At 42.3% G+C, this 24,934-nt stretch overlaps 1 protein-coding gene across 1 annotated transcript in view; it reads left to right on the top strand.

Moving 5' to 3' along the window:
- Positions 1-24,934, top strand: part of ADAM12 (ADAM metallopeptidase domain 12) — a 771,113-nt gene that overhangs the window by 142,312 nt on the left and 603,867 nt on the right. The window contains exon 3 of the mRNA XM_073552776.1: positions 22,183-22,256. Coding sequence (XP_073408877.1) covers positions 22,183-22,256 — 74 coding nt within the window. The remainder of the gene's footprint in view (positions 1-22,182; positions 22,257-24,934) is intronic.

The following is a 24,934-nucleotide window of genomic DNA, read 5'->3' on the forward strand; positions in this document are numbered from 1 at the left end:
TTACAGTACCAGCAAAGCCTATGAGATTTCAAAAATCTCATGCACACAGGTTGGTTTTATTGTCCTCAGTATTTTGTGTTCAGTGATAGTTCATGCTCCCAGGCTAGAGCAGCTGACCCCTTGATACCGTGTTTTGTCCTCTGCCCGTTTATTCTGATCCCGTGGCTTCCCTTTTCTGCCACCCCGCTTGTCTTAGTGTTTGTTCCCTGTGCTTGCACCTCTTGGTATGTGACCCAGCTTGTCTTCTGACCTGTTTGACTGTCTCACGTCTCTGTTATCTCTCCTCCCGTCTGGCTCTGACTTCTGGCTTGTATTGCTTTTTCCTCTGATTCCGTTTTTCCTGACTGTTTCTGACTCGGCTCGTCTGACCACTCTTTTGCCACCTGGTAGCGCCTGTGCTGATTCTCATTGGTGCTACACTGTGTGTGCAACCTCTCTTCCCTCACCAGCACACCCTGGTGGAGGTTGCGCTATACTGCACTGCAGCATTACAGTGTGAACATAGTCTTAGAATTCATTTCTAATGATGCAACATAAAGCCGCTGGGACTTTTAGGGTCACGCTTCTACAACAGACCCCAGCTTTTAGATTCGGTGAGGATTTAGGACCTTTATAAGTTCCATACTGTATTTACATTTTTGCTTCACTTTTATATGTTTTGTTTACTATTTCCTAGAACTTGGAGGAAACGTAATCCACGTGAATGTGTAACTCTACAGCCTATTCTAGTTTCTGAATCTTGCTCATATAGGTACTGTTCACATGATCAGGTTTTAAATACATAGATAGGACTGCTCTGAGATGGGTATACCGTGATGTTGGTGGAGTGGCTTAGTATACATTTTTTGCAAAAAACGTATCAACTAAATACCCTGCTTTTGTTATCATTTTTTTTTACTAGCACTTGCTGTCTACTGTTATATTTTTTACAGCAGAGTATTTTTGCACCTTTGTTAAACTGTGTTTTTTCTTTGTGTTTCAGTCTTTGGGTGGTGTGAACACTGTCCAACCGACCTGTTCACTTTTGTGCATGTCACATGGGTTTTTTTGCCTATTCTAGTTGTATCTATTTCCATACATAAATCTGGTACCAAATATTTGGTATTTATCTTGCTCCATATTTTCTCGAAAAACGTTAACTAATAGTCCGCGTTGTTAGGTCGAAGTGCTTGTTCTCATTTATCAAACTCTCTCCGGACAGTAAACCTGGGTTTTGACAATCCAGCCAGATTTATTGAAAAGTCAACTCCCATGACGCCAATTACTTTTTGTGATGGATATATCTAGCACAGTTTTTTTTTTTATTTGCCATCACTTTTTGATGCTTTAGAGCTCTTTGATAAATGACTGGAAACATTCCTTAAAGTTTTTCATGTTCAACCTGGTCTATCTCTTCGATAACCTGACATAAGCATTTGATAAATATTGGCCCTTTGTAGAGATGAGCCAAAACCTTGAAAATTTGCTTCACTGAGAAGCTAAATGGCCCATTACAGAGCTGTTTTTCCAGTGGAGAAGACAATGGAGGTTAAAACAGAATGTGGATTCTTATTTTGACTTTGTTGTTGTCTTAAATGACAGCTTGTTAGGATGCAGTCACACTGTATTAAACGACCAGCGACCTGCAGTACTATCTGTACGGCCACGTTCACACAATCAGTATGTGGTCAGTATTTAACATCACTATCTAAAAGCCAAAACCAGGATTGGAACAATCAGAGGAAAAGTATAAGGGTATGTTCACACTAGGCGTTTTTTTCCGCAAGCAAAATCTCTCGGCAGAAAAGAAGTTGCAGGAAAAAAGCATATTTTCCTTGTTTTTTTCTTGTATTTTTCATGTTTTTTGTGCGTTTTTTTTTTTTGCTGCGGTTTTGGCATCTTACATTTGTCTCTTGTGCATGCTGATAAAGTTTAGTATTGAAACAAAATGTCTGATTCCAAAAAATGAGGTTTTGGCACAAAAAATGCTACAAAACCTGATACCTGTGTTCTCCTCCTGTACAATGATTCACACCTGTATTTACAGTAAATAACACAGAATCCACCAATCACAACAGGTGATGTCACAGCTCACCTCCTCCTCCTGTACAATGAATGATAATACGTCTACAGTATATAATGTAGACAACACAGGATCCACCAATTACAATAGGTGATGTCACAGCTCACCTCCTCCTCCTGTACAATGAATGATAATACGTCTACAGTATATACTGTAGACAACACAGGATCCACCAATCACAATAGGTGATGTCACAGCTCACCTCCTCCTCCTGTACAATGAATGATAATACGTCTACAGTATGTACTGTAGACAACACAGGATCCACCAATCACAATAGGTGATGTCACAGCTCACCTCCTCCTCCTCCTGTACAATGAATGATAATACGTCTACTGTATATACTGTAGACAACACAGGATCCACCAATCACAATAGGTGATGTCACAGCTCACCTCCTCCTCCTGTACAATGAATGATAATACGTCTACAGTATATACTGTAGACAACACAGGATCCACCAATCACAATAGGTGATTTCACAGCTCACCTCCTCCTCCTCCTGTACAATAAATGATAATACGTCTACAGTATATACTGTGGACAACACAGGATACACCAATCACAATAGGTGATGTCACAGCTCACCTCCTCCTCCTGTACAATGAATGATAATACGTCTACAGTATATACTGTAGACAACACAGGATCCACCAATCACAATAGGTGATGTCACAGCTCACCTCCTCCTCCTACAATGATTATCAACACCTCTATACACAGTGAATAACACAGGGTTTGCCCATTCATAATAAGTGATATCACAGCTCACTCCTCTCACCCTTCACCATGACTTTTGCACCCACTCATTAGACAATTCATTACAAAAGATAGGATAAGAGTCTGCATTGCTGCTAATATACGTGTGTGTTTCCTGAAAGAAGAGGAATTATACGGCTAGAATAGCCCGGTGTTCAGCGGGAAAATTTAAAGATTTCAATTTATTTTTAATACTGATTTAACAATACATTTAACGTACTGTAAATATGTGACCTAAACATGATGATGACACATTGCCTTTGACATTCCTTACAACTTCACATTGTAGGGAACCACAGAACTATTGCAAAAAAAAGTCAGTGCACAGAGGAAGTACGAGAACCCACAGACGGTAGCAATTTACATAATTGAGTACAGCTGCCGAGCTGCGGTAACGTTCGGGACGCTAGTTAAATTAACCGGCCTCGGTTGTTAACTTGGTGTTTAAGTATTAATGGTGGTTAGAAAATGTTGATAATTTGTCTGATGTGATCCTTTCCTGAAGTTCATACTATACACTTTGTATACGTATAGCTTTTTATTCTCGTCACCATATCCACAAATACACACCAAGCTATTTAAAGAAGACCTGTCACCAGGGCAGAAGTGGCCAGTTCTTGCTATTATTTGATTCCTGCTGCTCTCCTAAGTATTTTGCTTGGGGTCTTCTTTAGTTTTTTTTTTTTAAACCCCCCCATTTAGCCCGATGGTTATGGGCTTTTTATTTAGTGCTTGATTTTTTTGGTCTTTTCTGGTTCACAGGATCCTCGGGGGCGTGTCTTTACGCTGCTCCGCATAATTACCCTATGATCACCGCTCCGCCCGTGTAAAGCTTATAAATATTAGCAGTAAAGAAAAAGACCCAAATCTCTGCAACCATATGACAGATTTTAACCCCTTTACCCCCAAGGGTGGTTTGCACGTTAATGACCGGGCCAATTTTTACAATTCTGACCACTGTCCCTTTATGAGGTAATAACTCTGGAACGCTTCCATGGATCCCGGTGATTCTGACATTGTTTTCTCGTGACATATTGTATTTCATGACAGTGGTAAAATTTCTTTGATATGACTTGCGTTTATTTGTGAGAAAAAAAGGAAATTTGGCAAAAATTTTCAAAATTTCACAATTTTCCTACTTTAAATATTCATGCCCTTAAATCACAGAGATACGGCACACAAAATACTTAATAATTAACATTTCCCACATGTTTACTTTACATCAGCACAATTTTGGATCCATTTTTTTTCGTTAGGAAGTTATAAGGGTTAAAAGTTAAACATTGATTTCTCATTTTTATAACACCATTTTTTTTAGGGACCACAACATATTTGAAGCCACTTTGAGGGGTATGATAGGAAACACCCAAAAGTGACACCATTCTAAAAACTGCACCCCTCAAGGTGCTCAAAACCACATTCAAGATGTTTATTAACCCTTCTGGTGCTTCATAGGAATTTTGGAATGTTTAAAAAAAATGAACATTTAACTTTTTTCCACAAAAAATTTACTTCAGATCCAATTTTTAAAATTTTTTCCAAGGGTAACAGGAGAAATTGGACCCCAAAAGTTGTTGTACAATTTGTCCTGAGTACTCAGATACCCCATATGTGCAGGTAAACCACTGTTTGGGTGCATGGCAGAGCTCGGAAGGGAAGGAGCGCCGTTTGACTTGTCAGTGCAAAATTGGATGGAATTGAGATCAGGTGTCATGTCGTGTTTGGAGAGCCCCTGATGTGCCTAAACAGTGGAAACTCCCCCCAACTGACGCCATTTTGGAAACTAGACCCATAGAACCGTAAAGTTAAAAAATCATATTTTTTTCACAAAAATTATCTTTTCACTCCCAATTTTTTTATTTTCCCAAGGGTAATAGGAGAAATTTGACCCCAAAAGTTGTTATTCAATTTGATACCCCTTATGTAGGGGGACGACTGTTTGGGCGCACGGCACAGCTCGGAAGGGAAGGAGCGCTATTTGACTTTTCACAAAATTGGCTGGAATTGAGATTGGACGCCATGTTGCTTTTGGAGAGCCCATGATGTGCCTATACAGTGGAAATCCCACACAAGTGACCCCATTTTTGAAACTAGACCCCCCTAAGGAACTTATCAAGATGTGTGGTGAGAACTTTTAACCCCCAACTGTTTCCCTAAAGTTTATAATGCCCGGCCGTGAAAAAAAGAAAAAAATTCCACAAAAATGATATTTTTAGGAACAGGAGAATATGGACCCCAAAAGTTGTTGTCCAATTTGTCCTGAGTACACAGGTACCCCATATGTGGGAGAAAACTACTGTATGGGCACACGTCAGGGCTCGGAAGGAAAGTAGTGACGTTTTGGAATGTAGACTTTGATTGAATGGTCTGCAGGTGTCGTGTTGTTATTATTATTATTATTTATTTATATAGCGCCATTAATTCCATGGTGCTGTACATGAGAAGGTGGGTTACATACAAAGTTATTAATACCGTTAACAGTAAACAAGTTTCCACAACAAATTTACAATGACAGACTGGTACAGAGGGGAGAGGACCCTGTACTTGCGGACTTACATTCTACGGGATAGTGGGGAAGAGACAGAAGGTCGGGGTGCAGCAGCTCTGCTAGTGATGAGGCGGCAGCTCAGGCGGTGGTGAGGCGGCAGAATGGTTATTGCAGTCTGTAAGCTTTCCTGAAAAGATGGGTTTTCAGGTTCCGTTTGAAGGATCCGAGGGTGGTGGATAATCGGACGTGTTGAGGCATGTCATTCCAGAGGATAGGGGATATTCGGGAGAAATCTTGGAGGCGGCTGTGTGAGGAACAAATAAGTGTGGAGGAGAGTAGGAGGTCTTGGGAGGATCGAGTTGCGTTTGGAGAGCCCCTTATGTGCATAAACAGTGGAAACCCCCCACAAGTGACCCCACTTTGGAACCTAGACCCTCCAAGGAACTTATCTAGATGTGCCTAAACAGTGGCAATGCCCAACAAGTGCCCCCCTTTTTGAAAGTAATCTACTGTATCCTGGTATGTGAATTTTATAAGTGACCCCAGATTTCTCCGCAGCTCAGCCTGGCTGGAAACAGAGCCCAGTGACCAGATGTAACTGTGGTGACTTCAGTGAAATCTCCGCTAGCACTGTGGGCCGTGAGTGCTCACGGTGCTAGTGGGAATCTCACTGCAGCTCAGCCTGGCTGGGAATGGAGCCCAGTGACCGGAGGTAACCTCTATGATGTCACCCTTGGTTACTGACGCTGCATTCCCAGCAGCTCATTCACCAGTGGTTCTCAGCGTGGACGGTCGCATTGTAAAGGAGAGAGGTTCGTTGGATGCAGTGGAGAGCCGGAGACAGAGAAGGGGTTAATAGGATTTACTGAACATGCAATTGAACAAGAAATAATCCACGCAGGGAGACAAGACTAGTAACCACAATGACGGGAATCACGCACAAACACAATGCACAAGAGAATAATATACAAAAAAACAAGGTAACTGAAGGGGAAAGGCTGGAAAATCTCCTGATGGCGTCGCAGATCATGAACAATGTCTCTGGCTCTATTACGGAGGAACGAGAAGCACTGTTTCCCGATGGTGCTGATGTATCCAGTTTGGCTTGGCCTGAGTGCGCTGTGAAACTGTTCCTTGTGTAGATTCCTCAGGAATGGCGTCAGACAAGAACAGTATCAAAAGATAGGGTAGGGGAAAAGGAAAGTCAGCTCACCACAGCATGCTGGTCTGTAATAGTGGATGTCCTCTGCACGGAGTCACCCCAGTTCAGGGCGTCAGCAATCAGCAGAAAAAAAGAAGAGATGTGCTCCAGCGATGAAACAATCCACTGATGTATTAAAAACAGTTTTTTATTTGCTTTTTAAAAACATGAAAAAACAATGTGGGTAACACAAGAGGCAGAAATATGACCAACGCGTTTCAGCAATTAAGCCTTAATCATGGTATAACCATGCACATCTCTTCTTTTTTCTGCAGACAAGAACAGTGGGCATGCTCACAGACCGCAGCAGCAGGCGGTCTTTGGGAGTAGTCTCTAACAACGGAGCGAGTAAGCTTATCTGAAACTGCAGGCAGGACAGAGCTGTCCAGGAAAACAGGGTCAGGCGGTAACTCTGTAGCATCACAGTCAGTCTTAGAGTCAGTACGCTGAGGGATGAATGGTGTGGAGTTGTCATCCGGAGCAGCGGAGAGGTTGTCAACCTTCTCCTGTCGTTTTCCCGCCAAGTCTGACCCGTTCCCGTGCTCAGTCCTCTTCATACTCCCCGCACCCCCTGCTGTCCAGCGTGAAGGTCCTTCCCTACCAGGAAAAACCTCTCCCAGCAACAGTTGTGACAGTCCCGATAGTTCCGGCCTTAAAGTTCACCGGAAACCACTGACTCTGTCTCGGCTCATCTTCTTACAGCATCTTGGCACCGTCCGGGTTGAAAACTAATGTTTTTATGTTTGGCTGCTGTCACACACTAAAAGATGATTTTTATTGCAAAAAATAGTTTTTGCATCACCACATTTTGAGAGCTATAATTTTTCCATATTTTGGCCCACAGAGTCAAGTGAGGTCTTGTTTTTTGCAGAACGAGCTGATGTTTTTATTGGCACCATTTTTGGGCACATAACATTTTTTGATCGCTTTCTATTCTGATTTTTGGGAGACAGAATGAACAAAAACCTGCAATTCATGAATTTTTTGGGGGGGCATTAATACCATTCCACATATGCTAAAATTGATAAGGCAGTTTTATTCTTCGGGCAGTACGATTACAGCGATACCTCATTTATATTTTTTATGTTTTGGCGCTTTTATACAATAAAAACTATTTTATAGAAAAAATAATTGTTTTTACATCACTTTATTCTGAGAGCTATAGCTTTTTTATTTTTTCTCTGATGATGCTGTATGGTGACTTGTTTTTTGCAGGACAAGATGAAGTTTCAGTGGTACCATGTTTATTTATATCCGTCTTTTTGATCGCGTCTTATTCCACTTTTTATTGGGCGGTATGATGGTAAAGCATTGGTTTTTTGCCTTTTTTTATGGTGTTCACTAAAGGGGTTGACTAGTGGGACAGTTCAATAGGTCGGGCCATTACAGACGAGGCAATACCAAATATGTGTATTTTTATTGTTGTTTTTTTTCATTCAAATATTTATTTAGAGATAGAATATATATTGATTTTTTATTATTATTATTATTTTATTTTATATTTTAACAATTATTTTACTTTTTTTTTTTTTTTTTACTTTTCCCTAACTTTTTGACTTAGTCCCACTATGGAACAATTATTTTTTGCAGGCTGATCGCTTCTTTGGCATGCAGATGAAGCAGCGTCTGCATGCTATAGAAGCTGTCAGTGCTGCACTGACAGAGAGAGACTTGCAGATCATGCACATCCGGCTCACCATGGCAACATCGGGACCCCACATCACGCCGCGGGAACTCCGATACAAAGGCAGAGGGGCTGTCATCCCCTTTGCTGGCTCTCAAATCCTGAGATCTTGTTAGATTGCAGTATTTAGGGGCTTAAAGTGCTGGGTGTCAGCTGTCAGAATCAGATGACACCCGGCCGCGATCGTCCGTGCTCCCCCCGAGAGCTTGGCTGTTCGCGTATGATGTACTATTCCGTCCATGGTCATAGGGGCCAAGGGCACATGGACAGAATAGTATGTCAAAGGTCTGAAAGGGGATCAAAAAGAAAAAAAACTATGGTAATTAAAAGTAGCCTGTCGTTTTACCCTAGGACAGGTCCTCTTAGATGTTAAAGCCAGGCAAAAAGTACAAGATTTTCAAGAAGATCCTTCAGTAAATGCTCCTCCTTCAGGGTGTTCTTGGAGGTATTTTAATGATGCTGAAGCAATTTTCAAGAGTTTTTTAAATGTTTTGGATGAGTTTTCTTCCTTATTCTTTCAGAAAATGCTTCATAGAAATTAAAAGCACTTTATTTTTTTCCACCAGACTTTTTAAAAATCTCTTTATGAAAGAAAAGAAAATAAACTAAAAAAAAATCACCGGCAAACACTAACGCAGATTTCCCATAGAAATGATTCGTTGAGTTTTCTAAGCATTTTTGAGGAGAAATCTGGAGATGGTCCACTTAAAAAAAAAAAACTCTGTATGAACATAGTCTTAAAAGGTGAATGTGGACTCTTGCCACCCTCTTGCTAGTCAGACTGACATTATGTTGGACATGTTGCCTTTATGATTTTGCATTGTTATTCTTGTTTTTTACCAGGTTACAGCTCTGCCAGAGGATGCTGATATGCGTGAGTTGTGAATTTCCAGCCCTCACGTGGACGTATGTTCAGTGCACTTGTCTATGTTTGGTCTCTTCATTTTCAGAATTTTATTCTGTGTGTGTGCTGTGTACCGATGGCGAATGCTAAGTTATATTAATACTACAGCAAGTTAGGAGTTAAAAGACTGTTGTAGATGAGTCAAAGATAGACTAGACAGAGAGTTTAACAGACAGAGGTTATTTAGGGATGGTTTCCCTTCATCCAGTGTCAGTTTCAGAGGGACTGTGTTGCTTATGCAGACAACCAGGCTTGGACTGGCCCATAGGGGAACAGGGGAATCCCCCGGTGGGCCGCAGTGCAGACATGGGCCCCCAACCCCACTGTATGGGTAGTACTTGGCATATTTCACGATTTGCTCTGTACAGAAAAGAGCAGCATCTCATCATTCATTAATCAAACTACCCAGTTTATTATTATATAGAGATATAGGTAAATTTGTGAACGAGGGTAGTGTAATATTTGTATATAGGTGAAAAGTTGGCCCCCAAAGTCAATTTTACTGGTGGGCCTTTGGCACCCAAGTCCGAGACTGCAGACAACCATATTTTTGGTCCAAGTGTGATTTGACAAAACATCATATCGCGCTCAGACCTATGTTATTCTTTGGGGCCTTTCACAGGTCAGAGGAAAAAATAGCAGCATGCCCAAGTTGGATTCGATTATCGGATCTCACTCGGTCAGGCAAATCATTCAGTCAACATCTGAGTCTGATTTTCATGGACTGATAGAATCGAGAAGATGAAGAATGCTTTTTTTTTTCAATCTTCGTCCGAGAAAATTGGATCACACTGTGATCAACCATATAGAGGGGAGATTGCCACTGTGACTATCCCAGGCATAGGAGACCAGTCACTCGTAACGATATAAGGAAGAGAACGCCCTAACAAAGAATGTCCTCCTGAGAGGAGGGCGCAATGGCGAGTGTATGCTGCCTGAAATAGTTGTGACAGTCAAATTCTGGATGAACTGAAATAGAGAGTCAATCATGGGCTACCTGAATTGGATCCCACGGCATAAGCCATGTGAACACATTCAGGTACAAGAGATGAGCGGATCGTTGCACCTGAAGAAGCCAGAAGCCAAAGACAGATGAAAGAAGCTGGTGATTCAGGAGGGGTCCATCCGATTCTGCAACTGGGCACTCTGGAGTGCAGAGACAAAGAGTGGCAGCTCTGGAGAGCAGTTGCAAATACCAACGCGAGTGTGACCCTCACCAGAGACTAGTGATTGTCTGAGATTAGGTGAAATGCCCAGTTGTCACATGAGCTCTAATGTGGCAAGCAATGTAAAAGAACCAGAGACTTTTAGACATTTTTGGAAAACTTTTGTAACATTAAAGTACAAGTTCCTCCATATTGGATAAATAAACAACCTCAAACTGTTCCTATCATTTGGTTTCATGTGAGGAAGCCAGCGTAGCCTTCACTCACTCTACAGAGGGCGCAGTGACTTCCAGTTTGCCTGTCACCCCTATTCCAGATCATCTGTATACTGCCTTATGATTCCTCTGTATGATACTTTACTGTGGAGCAAAACTCCTACAGGAAAACCATGCATTAATCCAACAAAGAAAACCTTTGCATGCCTACTTATGAAATCTGGGGGACATAGAGGTATGATAGGTCCCCATAAATTTGCTATGATGATCCAATATGGAAGTTGTATGAAGGCGTAATGCTCCTTTGTGTATGAACCGTAACGTACATGTATGTGCGTACAGTTTGTAGTGTAGGGATTCCACTTTGTGACAGCGTTTCAGGTAGGCACAGACACAAAGACTCTTTGTGTAAACTACGGTAAATAGATTTCTTTCATTCCATAAATCTCTCCAACACAAACAGAAAATAACCTTGACTTGGCACAAAGGAACAAAATAAACAAAACAGTTCATATATGTGAACACAGGCTTTGCAGATCTAGTCAGCCTCTTGCAGAGATGACCAGTACATCAGAGGTGTTTCCACCTCAATTTCCAGCAAATGAACTGCCTTTTATAGCCTGTTCCAAATTCTTGAACTGGAAGTAAGGGAACAGCCAGTCCCACCCAACTGTTTGGCCATTCCAAAATCCCAGACCCAAAAATCTGGGCCCATTAAGAAAAAACACCTCTCAGCACTATACTTGCTGGAGTCTGTTTCTCCGGGTCCTACATCACCGAGGCTTGTCACCTCGGTGACACATACCACCTATCCAGGACCTGTCCAGCTGCCACCTTACAGTAGATACAACACTACTAGTGAAGCAAATAGTGAAGTGAGAACCAGAGAAGGTTTTGCAAAACAGGTCTCCACAATTTACTCACAAGCAAGGTCGCTCCCCTCCCCCTTTAATCCTCTGTTTTAATTGAAATGTTCTCCGGCTAGCTTTCTCGTTATTAAATATTATGCGATTATTCTAATTAGTGTCACATTCATCAAACTATGTCATGTTCTTCTTATTAAATATAGTTCACTTATCTTCCTCAAATTGGAAATGCTCGAGTCGGATTTTCCCGAAGAGGAAAATTTTCTTCTCCTCTTTTAAATGCAATAAGATTTAGAATCGGAGGCGTTCTGGCTGCGCTGCCTGTCAGCTCGGTAAGCAGAGGAAGAGAAAAGAGAATGAATATTTCCAGACATCGAACTTACACGGGGGTAGAACAAGCTCCTTGATTAGAAACTGTGCCTACTGGCAGTGCGGACTCACACGTTCAGAGGAACTTCACTGAAGATCTACTGAGATGTCCCGCTCGCCCACAGCAAAGACAATCTGTCATGTCAGAAACCCATCCTTGTAACATTTTGTTTGTCTGTTTCTCAGTTTTACTATGGTAAATTGTAAATCTGGACAAACACATATAAAGCTCTTGTCGTTCTCGTAATAACAGGTTTATTTAAACGTTCAAAAATAATTGCACCCTCTGGTTAAATTCACATTGTAGGATCTTTACTACAGGCTGCAGATTGGAATGTCTTAATTTTAGCAGTGCTGAGTCTTATAAAATATAATTATTTCCATTTTTTTTTTTTGTGCTTCAGACCCAGGATCGATGGCATCATCATCATCAAGCATTGAGACAAGAATTACATTTTTCTTTTCGCGCGGTACATAGGAAACCAAAACCTTTCCTTTATTGAATGTACTGTTTTCTCTCTTTCACATTTACAAACTTTGGCATCAGTTCTTTTTTATTTTTTCTTGCAGTACCTACATATGAAAGATTCTGCATTTTCAGATAATCAATCAGATCGCAATTTGAAAACCAATTGTCAGCTGTTAAATCGCTACCCGATCCAAATAAGGGGTCAGCCATTCTTTTCACAACGTCGCTGAGTTTGTTGCTGGCATGGCATGGACCTTCTGGCTGCTTTCCTGCATAAATTTTAAGGTTGTATGTGTAGGTCTTCCTGGCATAAATTTTATTTCCGTATTTGTTAGGCTTTGATAGAATGTATTGACGAAATGCCCATCTGCCACGAAAGCCAGGGAGCATTTCGTCAATAGTGACGTTCACCCCAGGGCAATATCTTTTTCTTACAGTTTTCAGCAAATTTTTGGAATAAATTGCGAATCATAGCAAACCGTTCATATGTTTTACGTTGGGCTCGGATAGTTCTGTCGTCAAACTGAAGGCAACAAATTTGAATCTTGAATCCTTTTAAACACATAAGAAGGCCAAATTTTTCTATTCCATCACCATCTAAACCACAAAGTTCCTCCAAACTTTGGCGATTTTCCCTATAGGCTCCTGCAAGGTATGACAATCCAAGAAAAGCACGCAGTTGTATTTCATCTGTGGGCTTGATGATTCTGTTGCAGATGAGCTTATCCTTTATAATGTCTATATATTGATTTTTGTACGTGACAATAGAGTCCAGAATGTCATCTGTGAATAAACTATTCCAGCATTCAGCTGCAGTTTTAGAATTCCTTGCTGTTCCTTTAACTGCAGGAAGGTGAGTGAGAATGTTTGGAGGTTCTCGACGTTTAATTTACATGGGTGGCTTATTGCTTCATTTGTTTTTTTTTATCTCTCCCCATATAATATGTTTCTATATCTTCTTCCTCTGTTTCAGAATGAAATTTCACATACTTCCACCTCATGATGAGAATTAATCTCACTTTCTTCTCCTAAATCCTCATGCAGTGTGGGGTCTGCATCATCATCATCTAACAACTAGAGATGAGCGACTTTGCCTTTTTTCGGGTCAAGTCGGGTTTCATGAAACCCGACTTTCTCAAAAGTCAGGTCGAACGAAATCGGCCGATTATCGTGAAAAGTCGAAGGCCGACTGAAACACGAAACCCAATGCAAGTCAATGGGGAACCAAGGTTGGCAGGGAGTGGAGGACAGGAAACACACCTACAGTGCCCATTTTAATGCCAAAAACATCAATTCTTATTACTGAAGCTTGTCAACCTTAATTTACTTTATAATAATAGTTAGGCATTGAAAACTTTAGGGTTATTTGGCTAAAGAGTTGTGGGGGGGGTAGGGCTGGCTCCAGATTTTCGTGGGCCCTGGGCCAAAGAGTGTCACTCGGCTCCTTTAACACATGCCACAATTCATAATCTTCTGATACGGCAGAGAAATAGCGGTATAGTACAATGAAAAATACTTCACTTCTTACATCTCATGACTGATACCCATTTTAAATTCTCCAATAGCTCCAAAAACGGACAGTATATTACTCCATACAGTATTATGGCCACAGCATAGTGCGCTATACAGATTAATAAGGCCCATATATTTCTACATACAGGATCATTGGTCCCATATAATGCTTGAAACAGTATATGATGAGCTCCACATAATGCTACAGTATATGTTGGTCCCCATGGATGAAGCTCCACTGTGTTATGGACCCAAATAATGCTCCATATATAATGGGCCCCATTTCTAATGCTCCAGTGCATAATGGGCCCTGTAAATGCTGCTCCAGTGTCTGATGTCCACCTTTGGAATGCTCCAGTGTATGGTGGCCCTCATATCATTCTCCAGAGTATAGTGCTTCCCAAAAATAGCTGTCCCAACATTGAAAACAATTAAATAAGTCTCCTCACTAGGGAATCCCTGTACTAGTCTGGACTCCTCGTCGTCCCCATCTTCCATCTCACTGCACTTGGACTGTTTAGGCAGAGGGCGTACAGACGTGATGTCATCACGCTCTCTGACCAGAATGTCACTGTCAGGAAACGCGGAAGACATCACGGCGGTGGAGCAGGGAGAGGTAAGTATTTCAACTTTGCAAGTGCTCTGATCCTGAGCAAGCAGGGGGGCCCACTCTTTGGTGCCAGCACTGGCTCAGGGCCCCTCATAGTTCGCCGGTGTGTCTGACGGCGGGTGTGCACTTGATTCTACTATGAGGGACCTTGTGCCAGTGCCGTTGCCAAAGAGTGTGCCCACCCACCTGTCCAGGTCAACGGTACTCGCACGGGTGCATGCGCCAGGTGGTGACCCCGGCCCTGTGGGGGGAGGCAGCCCACTTAGGGAGGTGGAAAAATTGGCATATGTTGATGTTGGACATTCAGCAGCTGCAAATGGAGTAATTGGAGAAGTCCGCGGAAGAGGAGGACAAAAGCAAGATATTTTTCTGCAACCTACGTGTCAGCAGGGGAGGGTGGGACAAAATCCTTTGAAACCCATGCATGGTTCATTTTAATGAAGGTTAGATCATCAACATTTTGGGTCGACAGACGGGTCCTTTTTTCTGTCAGGATTGATCCAACAGCACTGAAGACTCGTTCAGATAACACACTAGCAGCAGGGCAAGCAAGCTCCTGTAAGGCATATTGTGCCAATTCAGGCCAGGTGTCAAGTTTACTGGCCCAATAGTCAAAGGGGAATGACCGGTGATGGAGAACATCGATATGGGAGGAGAAGTAGTTTGTTACCATAGTTGACAACTGCTGTCTCCTGTCACTTTCGATCGATGCAGTATTACCAGTCGTGTGAGCGGTACTTGAAAAATCAGTCCACAACATGGTCATGAAACCCCTGTGTCCAACGCCACTTCAGCTGTGTGCACCACGAACACCTCTACCATGTTGCCCCCTACGGCTTGTTGGAAAAACATCACCGCCGCTGTGTGCTGGGAATGCCTCAAACAAACGGTTTACCAGAGTTGCTTGTTTGTTAGCCAATATTAGCTCTAGGTTCTCCTGTGGCATGATGTTTTGGAATTTGCCTTTATAGCGTGGATCCACGATGCTGGCCAACCAGTAGTCATCACCGTTCATCATTTTAGCAATGTGGGGGTCCCTTTTTAGGATCTGCAAGGCATAATCAGACATGTGGGCCAATGTTCCAGGTGTCAATGATGCACTGAGATTGCTGAGTGGAGGAGCACTTTCTGGCAAATCCACATCCCTCCAGTCACGCACAAACCCGGTACCTGACCTTGCCACGCCAACATTTTTTCTTGCCCCCTGAGAAGCATCCTCCTCCCCAAAATAATCATCCCCATCATCCTCCTCCTCCTCTTCCTCTTCTTCATCCACCTCGTCCACGAGACTTCCCTGACCAGACAATGGCTGACTGTCATCAAGGCTTCCCTCCTCCTCTTCCTCCTCAGCTGCAGATGCCTGCTCCTTAATGTGCATCAAAGTTTGCATGAGCAGACGCATAAGTGGGATGCTCATGCTTATGATGGTGTCGTCTGCGCTTACCAGCCGTGTGCATTCCTCAAAACACTGAAGGACTTTACAGAGGTCTTTCAGCTTCAACCACTGCACACCAGACAACTCCATGTCTGCCTGCAAACTGCCTGCCCGTGTATCCTCCCACAAATGAATTACAGCCTGCCTCTGTTCGCACAGCCTCTGAACCATGTGCAGCGTGGAGTTCCACCTTGTTGCAACGTCGATAATTAGGTGGTGTTTGGGAAGGTGGAGCAATCGCTGCAGCTTCTGCATATGACTGGAGTGTACGGGCGACCGGCAGATATGCGAGCACAGTCGCACCTTATGGAGCAGGGATGTTAACTCCGGATAATTATTGAGGAAGCACTGCACCACCAGGTTCAAGGTGTGAGCCAGGCAAGGTGTGTGTCTGAGTTTTGAAAGGGCTATGGCTGCCACAAAATTCCGGCCATTATCGCTAACTACCTTGCCTGCCTCAAGATGTAGACTGCCCAGCCATGACTCAGTTTGTCGCTGCAAGTAGTCGGCCAGTACCTCCGCGGTGTGTCTGTTGTCGCCCAAACACATCATCTTCAACACAGCCTGCTGACGCTTACCACTAGCTGTTCGATAGTGGGACATCTCATGTGCAACACTAGCAGCTGCGTATGGAGTGCTCGTGCGACTGCGCTCTGTGGATGAGCTTTCATTTCTGGAGGAGGAGGGTCGAACGTCTACAGCCAACTGTTTGCTATACCGTGGGCTAGGCAGCACTGTCCCACCGCTGCTGTCCCCTATGGACCCTGCATCCACCACATTAACCCAGTGCGCAGTGATGGACATGTAACGGCCCTGGCCATGCCTGCTGGACCATGCATCTGTTGTGAGGTGCACCTTTCCACTCACTGATTGCTTGGGTGCATGTACAATGCGGTCTTTCACATGCACGTGGAGGGCTGGGATGGCTTTTTGCAAAAAGAAGTGCCGACTGGGTAGGTCATAGCGTGGTACTGCGTAGGCCATGAGCTCGCGGAAAGCTGTGCTTTCAACCAACCGGTAGGGCATCATCTCTAACAAGATTAGTTTGGCAATGTGGGCGTTCAAAGCCAGTGTACGCAGATGAGAGGATGAGTACTTTCTTGTCCTACTCAGAGTCTCTGGTAGGGTGAGCTGGACTTGAGAGCTGCATATGGTGGAACTAGCGGTGGACATGGCGGACTGAGAGAGGGATGGTGATGGTGTTGGTGGTGTTGCTGATGGCCTAGATTCAGTCTTTCGTAGCAATAACATTGTGATTCTCTGACTGATTTGCCCTGGCGACGACACCTCGACATTTGCTGCTGGTGGTGTGCTAACCGTTGGGCTTACAGTGGGGGAAGCGATGTAGCGTTGCTGACTACCTTCATTCGGAGCAGGTGCACATGTGGTACGTGAGGTTTGGTGTTGTGTCCACGCTTGCAAGTGTATGGTGGTTAAATGTCTAAGCATGCAACTGGTATTCAAATTTCTCAGATTTTTCCCGCGGCTAAAGGTCTTTGCGCACTTCTTACAGATAACTTTTGCCTGATCATTAGGATTTTGTTCAAAAAAGTGCCACACTGCACTCTTCCTACTATGGAAGACATTTTGAGACCTTGCACGCTGTGCTTATTTGACCGTCTGGCCCTTTACACCCGCTGCTGGAACCCTAACCTAACATGATACCTCTCCTGGACTAAAAGCCTCATTCATATGAGCAGTTAGGATCAAGCTATTTATAACCACCATAGGCTGAGAGGTTAGGCTAGGTTCCAAGCAAAGGGGGTCTCCTTGTCATTGGCTGTTGGGCACACATGAACTGACTAATTTTGTGCACTAAGTACCTTCATTTTTTAACTCATTTTCTACAGCAGTAATGCATTTCCAATTTCATATATTCGGTGTTTGCATACTATAGCGTTTCAGAGTGAGGCTTTAATTTGCTAGTTACATATAGAGCGGCTCTCTTAGCTTGCACCTGTTCACATTTGTCTTACTGTTTGGAAGTGGAGGTCAGTTTTTCTGATATTTTTAAAACCCACGTCAGCTCGCATGGTGACATGGGTTTTGGATGCATTATTACCCTAAATGAGTAGTAGTTATGTTCCCAGAATTCTGTCCAACAGGGATTTGTATGTCTGCGATCCTTCTACAGTTATTCTCTGGGCATGGGCCAGACAGGACAAGCTTGTGCCAGGAACAGTAAGTGCAAGAGAAGGTGAGGCTGTCACATTAGGAAGATCTTTACTACTGCACAAATGCCTTGTGGCTGCCAACCGGACCACGTCCCCCGTGCCTGAGTGATTGCTGCAGACAGAAACATCCTTGAACGGTTCTGTGCCATGACTTGCACCTAATCTTTCTGCATTCATTTAATAACTCCAGTACTTGATCTAGAATGTCTCAGAAGTATTCTGACAGTCGACATTCACCATCTCTCAACTGGAAAGATAATTCATGAGGACAGGCAAGAGATCAACTGGTTGCGCCCACATTGATCACTAGACTTTTTAAAATGGGTCCTTGGTCGATTCCCTTAGTTCAGCAAGGTCACATTTGAGCGCATGCTCAACTGCTCCGTTCAAGCTCGTCCTTCTAACAATCAGGTGGAGTCCAGTAGTTGGATCAAAAAATTGAAGAATAGGAAGAACATCGGATGCATTTTTCTTTCTACTTAATTGCATCTATTTTTGTGCAAAAATTAATTTTTGCAACTGGGTTTTATTAAAAATTTTTCACCGTTCGTCTTTTATAGCCTCTGTGTTGCACTGTTGTAACATTCATATCGGTACTAGAGATGAGCGAACCCGAACTGAAAAGTTCAGGGTTCATACCGGACAGTTAGTGTCCGATGCTATATGCTGAACACGGACTTCTCCCGAAGGTCCGTTGCAATATTTGGACTTCCAGGGGAAGTGACGAGAGAGAAAGAGATTTTTTTTCCCATATACAAAATTCGGTACTCTATTGTTTTCAATGGGGTTTGGGTTCTGGTTAAAGTTCAGGTACAGCACTGGTGTCCAAATCAAACTTTGGACTGTGATACTCTATGGGGCCATTCAGATGTCCATGATCTTTCACGGAGACATGTCCAATTTTGATCCGAGGGGTCAAAATCGGCAATGCGTGTAAATTGGTCTGTGAAAAAATGGGACAGTATTTGGATCTGATTTTCATGGACTGTCAGAAAGGAAAAGATGGAGAAATTGTTTTGTTTTTTTGTTTTTGAGAAAAACAGATGGGACTCGTACCACTCTCTGGTCAAACTTTGATCTAAATAATCCATCTGTTTTCTCCTGCGTGAATGAGACCTAAAAGAGTTCAGCTCCGGACATGTAACACCCCATGTATCCACAACGGCTCTGTAATATTTTATGGGTCAATTTTGAGATGTTTTCTATCTTGTATCATTTATTTTCTCCTGTTCTTTTGCTGCTTTTCCTCCGTAGTTTTGTTTAGTATTTGCTGTAGAATTTTGACACATTAGTTTTAAATGACTTTCTAATAGCTGTCAGGCCTTGGGCTGGGACTCGTATTTGTTCTGAAGGACGCAGCAGAATTCTTTGAATTTTTTTTTTATTGCTGGATATTTTCCAAGAAGTGGCAATAAACTAATAGGAAGCAGACCGTCAGTGTATATGGCCAATAATGACGAAGAATGATAATAGGAATTTCCTATTGGTTTATGAAGTCTTGCCAGGAAATAACACTTCCACCTTCAGTGTGCAGGAAAGAGAACAGCTGAATGGCTGCTAACAGATGGGGAAAACCGAAGAGAATTGCTATTTCTAGGGGGTAGTGATATGCCCAATGATAGTAAAAAAGGTAAGTCATAAGGGTTAAAAGATGCCAACATTTTAAATAACTTCTTTTATGGAAAATATCAGTAAAATATCAAATATCAGTATTTGACGGCACCACAAGGTTATGTTCACACGTTGCATTTTTGATGCGTTTTTTTTTCTGCAGGCAAAACCTGCTCAAAGAAGCTGCTTGCAAAAAGTAGGTTTAACTGTGTTTTTCTTTTTTTTTTTTTTTTGCAGCTTGTTTGTTTTGCACCAAAAATGAAGCAAAACCCGACACCTGAGGTTTTTTTATGTGTTTCTTTCTGCATTTTTTGCACTTAGCCATTGTTTCCTATGGATGAAAAAAGCCTGCAAATACTGAAAGAAGTGACAGTCTGCAGTTTGCATAAATGCAGCAGTTTTCCAAATCAGGAAAAAAAAAAAAAATCAATGTGTGTACATGAGATTTCTGAAATCTCATAGCTTTTGCTGGTAATGTAAAATGCAGCTTTAGGCTGTGTGCCCACGTAAGCATTTTTTAAGCGTTTTTGAAGCGTTTTCCCGGGTCAAACCGCTTCAAAAACGCTTAAAATAAGCATTCCATTCATTTTAATGCATTTGCCCTTTTTGTGCCAATGGATGCGTTTTTTTTCCGCATAGGAAACGCTTAGTGGTTAAAAACGCAGCATGCTCAATAATTTTGTGGAAAAGTCTGCGTTTTTAGCTATTTCCTATGAGTCCAGAAGACGCGCGGGAAAAAACGCATCAAAAATGCGCATTTTTTGAGCAAAACGCGCAAAAAACACGCCGAAATAAAACGTGCGTTTTCTGGGAAGGAGTCCGTTTCTAAAGCAGAAATTTTCTGCATACGTGGGCACATAGCCTAAAATTCGCATGAAAAAGCATAAAATAAACAGCAAAAATGCAACGTGTGAATATAGCCTAAGATTACACAAACAGATCTTTGCATCTCTACTATAGCTGCAAGTTCCGGCCCAACAGTGACCTGAACTTACAATATCATTGGGATCCATTGTTCCTCCTGGAAATGTATGATTTAGCTATTGGGTGTTATGATTCCTCTCGTCACAATAGTCTGTAACTGCGCAGTCTGCCAATGTCAGCATTGATTGGACTGATTGGACATTGTCAGAGGGTGTCATGACACACTATTGTGACATGGGGGATGATATTGCCTTTATAATTAAGAGTGTTTTCATTCATTGTCAGCAAGCAGAGTTCATACAAACAGTGAGGGATAGAAACGCAAAGTATAATATAACGTTGTGCATCTGTCCTTATATGTGTGTGTATAGGGAGAGACTTTATAGGGAGAGACTTTTCAGCCTTGGGAACAGGGCACAAAGAAGCGAGGGATCGTTATCTTGGACAAGTTATCCTAATTGCAGGACTCCTCAGGGGAGGTGGCTCTTTAAAGTTAACCTGTCAGCACGATTTTGTAATATAATTGTAAAGACATGGCTGTAATGGCGCTGTAATACTGATTACATTGATACCTTTGGTGAAGAAATCGGCTTTGTGGTTCTTCTTTAATCATCATTTGAAGTTTTCTGCTAATTAGATTTCGGTGCACAGGGGCCGGACAGTGCACTGGGTCTTCTCCTCCCTGTCTGTGATTCTCCGGGCCCCTCCGCTGCTTCCGGTATGTGAACGACAGGTCATAGCTGATGTTAAACAGAGGAGGTCAGGCATTCACAGACAGGGGGGCAGCAAAGTGGCGGGGAATCACAAACAGGGAGAAGACCCAGTGCACTGTCCGGCCCCTGTGCACCGAAATCTAATTAGCTGAAAACTTCAAATAATGATTACAGAAGAACGACAAAGCGGATTTCTTCTCCAAAGGTATCAATGTAATCCGTATTACTGAGCAATTCCAGTCATGTCTTTACAGTCTTTACATTACAACATTCTGTTGACAGGTTCTCTTTAAAGACTATAGACAGCTTTGACATGGAAAAAAGGACGCATAGTAGCGGTTCCCTTTAGTTAATAAAATTGCCCGAAGTTTAAGTCTGCAATCTTTATTGATTCATTCATTTCAGACCCCATGATATGCAGTTTGCAGCCTGATTCAAGTTTCAGATTTTATACACGACAGAGCGTCTCTCTCTGTAATACAGGTTAGATGTGAGCTCTGTGTGTATCCAGGGTGTAGAGTGCATCCAGGTCTCCCTCCTTCACCTTTCTTGCCGTGGACTTACAATACATGTTTCATTATCTATATATACTGTTGAAATAATGTAACCTCATAGGTTGCCATTTGGCACCCGATGACTATGACCATTTTATTGCTAGTAGATGTGTTGAGTAATGGCCAAAGGCGTTTGTACAATAAAGTTAATCATGTGGTCACCATTGGGCCCTGGGAGATAGCGGATCTGGTAAAGGTTGGTCCCACCCCTTTACATGAATGGGAAGGAGCCCTACACACTTCTTCCATGTTTGACGTGGTGACTTCCTTTTCATTTCATTCCTTTTCATTTCTTTACTCTCCTGGTAATTGCATTTATTTTGCATTTTAGGTAGGAATCTATAAAAAGTGAATCTATCTCCGGAGAGAGATCTGTGCCTGCAGCTTCATAGCCGGGGATGAGATTGTACATTCTATCTGCTTAGCTCATTACCTGGATCTTAATTACCTTTTTGCCTTCTTCAAGGGTCATCCGTCAGCGCTGAAAATCCTGGTGAGATCTAAAGAGGGAGAACTGCAATTGAATGTGCACAAGAATGAGTAAGTGCAGCTACTACTTTCTTGAGTATTTTATGTTTGGTGTTGATGGCGGCGCTGATCTTCCTGCTCTGAACGTCACGCCATCGTCCCGCCCTGCGGAATGTGATGAATGTTTGTAAATAAACGGCGGTATTCATCATTAGAGGAGTCACTTGTCCACCTTAGTAGACTTTTTTTTTTACTTAAATGCATGTAATTGGGACTATAAAATTATTTTTGCTACTGGGTTTCATTAATTTTGTACCTTCTGCACCAGTTGATTTATGGCCACTGACCACATCAAAGTTGAATGTGCAGGGAAACGAAAAGCCTGTAAAAGCGATACGGTGCAACATTTTTAATGAAAGTCAATGGCACAAATTATTTTTACCTCTAAAGTTTGGCAAAATCTCCGAGCTAATCCGGAAGACCCATAAAATTGGAGCCGCAAATGTTTACTCAAGGACCAATATATCGACGACCTATCCACATACTAGGTCATTAGTATCAGGTCGGCAGGGGTCGGACACCTCCATAAATCAGATGATGTTATGAGCTCGGCCATATATTGTGTACAGAGGCGAAACATTGTGGCTACATCCAAGTGTCCATTCTTGGATTTTGCAGATCAGTTTCTTTTCAGTTCAATTGAAGCTGAGCTACAGCACTCGGGAGTGGCCGCGTCACAGCGAACGGAGCTGTGCTGTTCAATGGGGGTGTCTGGTGTCGGACCATGCTGATATATATATGTATATATATATATATTTTCATGACTTATCCTTTGAGAACATTCAGACGGCCATATGACTCGGACGAGGATTGCAACACAATGCTTGGACTAGCCGGTGGCTCTACCGACCTGAACATGGCAGCTGCATAGAAATACAGCCTGCCAAGCTCGGGAGGGGAGGGCTGATGGCCAGTCCGAGAATTGCGTTGCAAGACAAGGAGTTACAAACTCTTCCCTCAGTGACAGTATAGGCTCACTGATGAATTCTCAGTTACGGTAAGCTATTCTGCAGCCATCAATAGCCAGTGCATCACAGCGGCTATAGAAGGCAAACTGTGCAAAATTTTTAATAAAAACCCAAATGCAAATATTACTTTTACCCCCAAATACATGTATTTTAAGATTTTAAAAAAATGTTCCCCAATGGTCGACAACCCCTTTAAGAACGAGCAATAGCAGCAAACTGAATATAGAAGCAGGAAAGTAAAAATTTGTAATCCACTACCGCAAACCATCCATTTTAATTCAGTTTCCTTTAATTGTTGTTATTAAAGTGTCAAGTGGTGGGAAATGTATTATGTGTAATTATGAGCAACTCGCATCTTACCGGTCTTGTACATTACCGGCAAATGCATCAATACAGAAAATCTATGGATTTTTATATTAATGAAAAATATATGTTATTAGTTTTGGAGAAATGGCTGCGATGTTATGTTGTTACTGGAATATACCGCGCGAATATTCCGCACTCTAGGGACAATTTTATTATTTCACAAAATAAAGGTAACATTTAATTGAAACATAACGATACTGTATAAAAATGTGAGAAATGCTGTCCCTTCTTGAAGCCGAGCAGTCCCGGAAATCAAATGATCCGGCATCTGAAGCCCTTTAAAAATGTAGAATAATGCCTAACACAAAGTAGATTGTGGATCTAAGAAAGGGGATTGTGACTTTAAAGGGAATCTGTCATCATCTATTTTGAACCTCATCTGAAAACAGCATAATACAGGGAAAGAGACCCTGATTCCAGTGATGTATCACTTAGCTTACTGGGTTCAACAGTTACAATAAAGCCAGAGTTTTTAGATGTGGCAGAGCTCAGAAAGCTGACTCTGCCCACACCACACCACTGTATATTGACTGTAAGCTGCTAATCAGTGATGGGGGCGTGGTTGCACCAGGATGCACGGGTGCGCTAGGCAGGTAGTGAGAATCTCCTGATGATAAAACACCGATTGTATTGAAATAGCAGCACACAGCCTAGTAAGTGGCACATCACTGCAATCAGGGTCTCAGTCCCTACCTTGCGCTGCCCTCAAGTTGCATATCAAAAATTTGTTGACAGATTCCCTTTAATTGTACTAGTAGGGAATATGGAAGGAAATTGCATACTTACCAACTGTTCCCAGTTTGACAAGACAATGAAAAGGGTGGGATGTATGTAAGCCCCCGAACAGTGGCTATTTTGGGGGTTTTCCTTATTGTTTTGAGAAGTCTAGAGGATTGGGTTTAAATATTCCTGTTTTGGGCTTTCAACGGTAGGTAAGTAGAATATTGTCTTAGCGGAACAACCCTAGAGACTGCCAACCTGATTCATATTAGAGCTCATGGGAAACTGTGAACTTACTTCGGTTTCATTCCATTTTCACATGCCAGAAAAATTACAAAACAGTCAGACTGGCCATGAATCTCCAAGTTACTACAACGGAGAGTTTGTGCAGGACTGAGAAATGGCAAAATGTTTGTTCTTCTATACGTGGCTTTTCCCTGCTCAAATAGAGATCCCAACATACATTGGCATGTAAAAAGTTTGGGCACCCCTGTTCAAAATTACTGTTATTATGAACAGTTAAGCAAGTTGAAGTTGAAATGATTTGTAAAGGCCTACTGTTAAATATGATACATTTCCTTTGTATTTTAGGCAAAAAAAAATTGTAGTTTTTTACATTTTAAAAAATAGCAAAGG

The sequence above is a fragment of the Dendrobates tinctorius genome, unplaced genomic scaffold, assembly GCF_039654945.1.
Source record: "Dendrobates tinctorius isolate UK_male_01 unplaced genomic scaffold, ASM3965494v1 ptg000196l, whole genome shotgun sequence".
Lineage (NCBI taxonomy): Eukaryota > Metazoa > Chordata > Amphibia > Anura > Dendrobatidae > Dendrobates > Dendrobates tinctorius.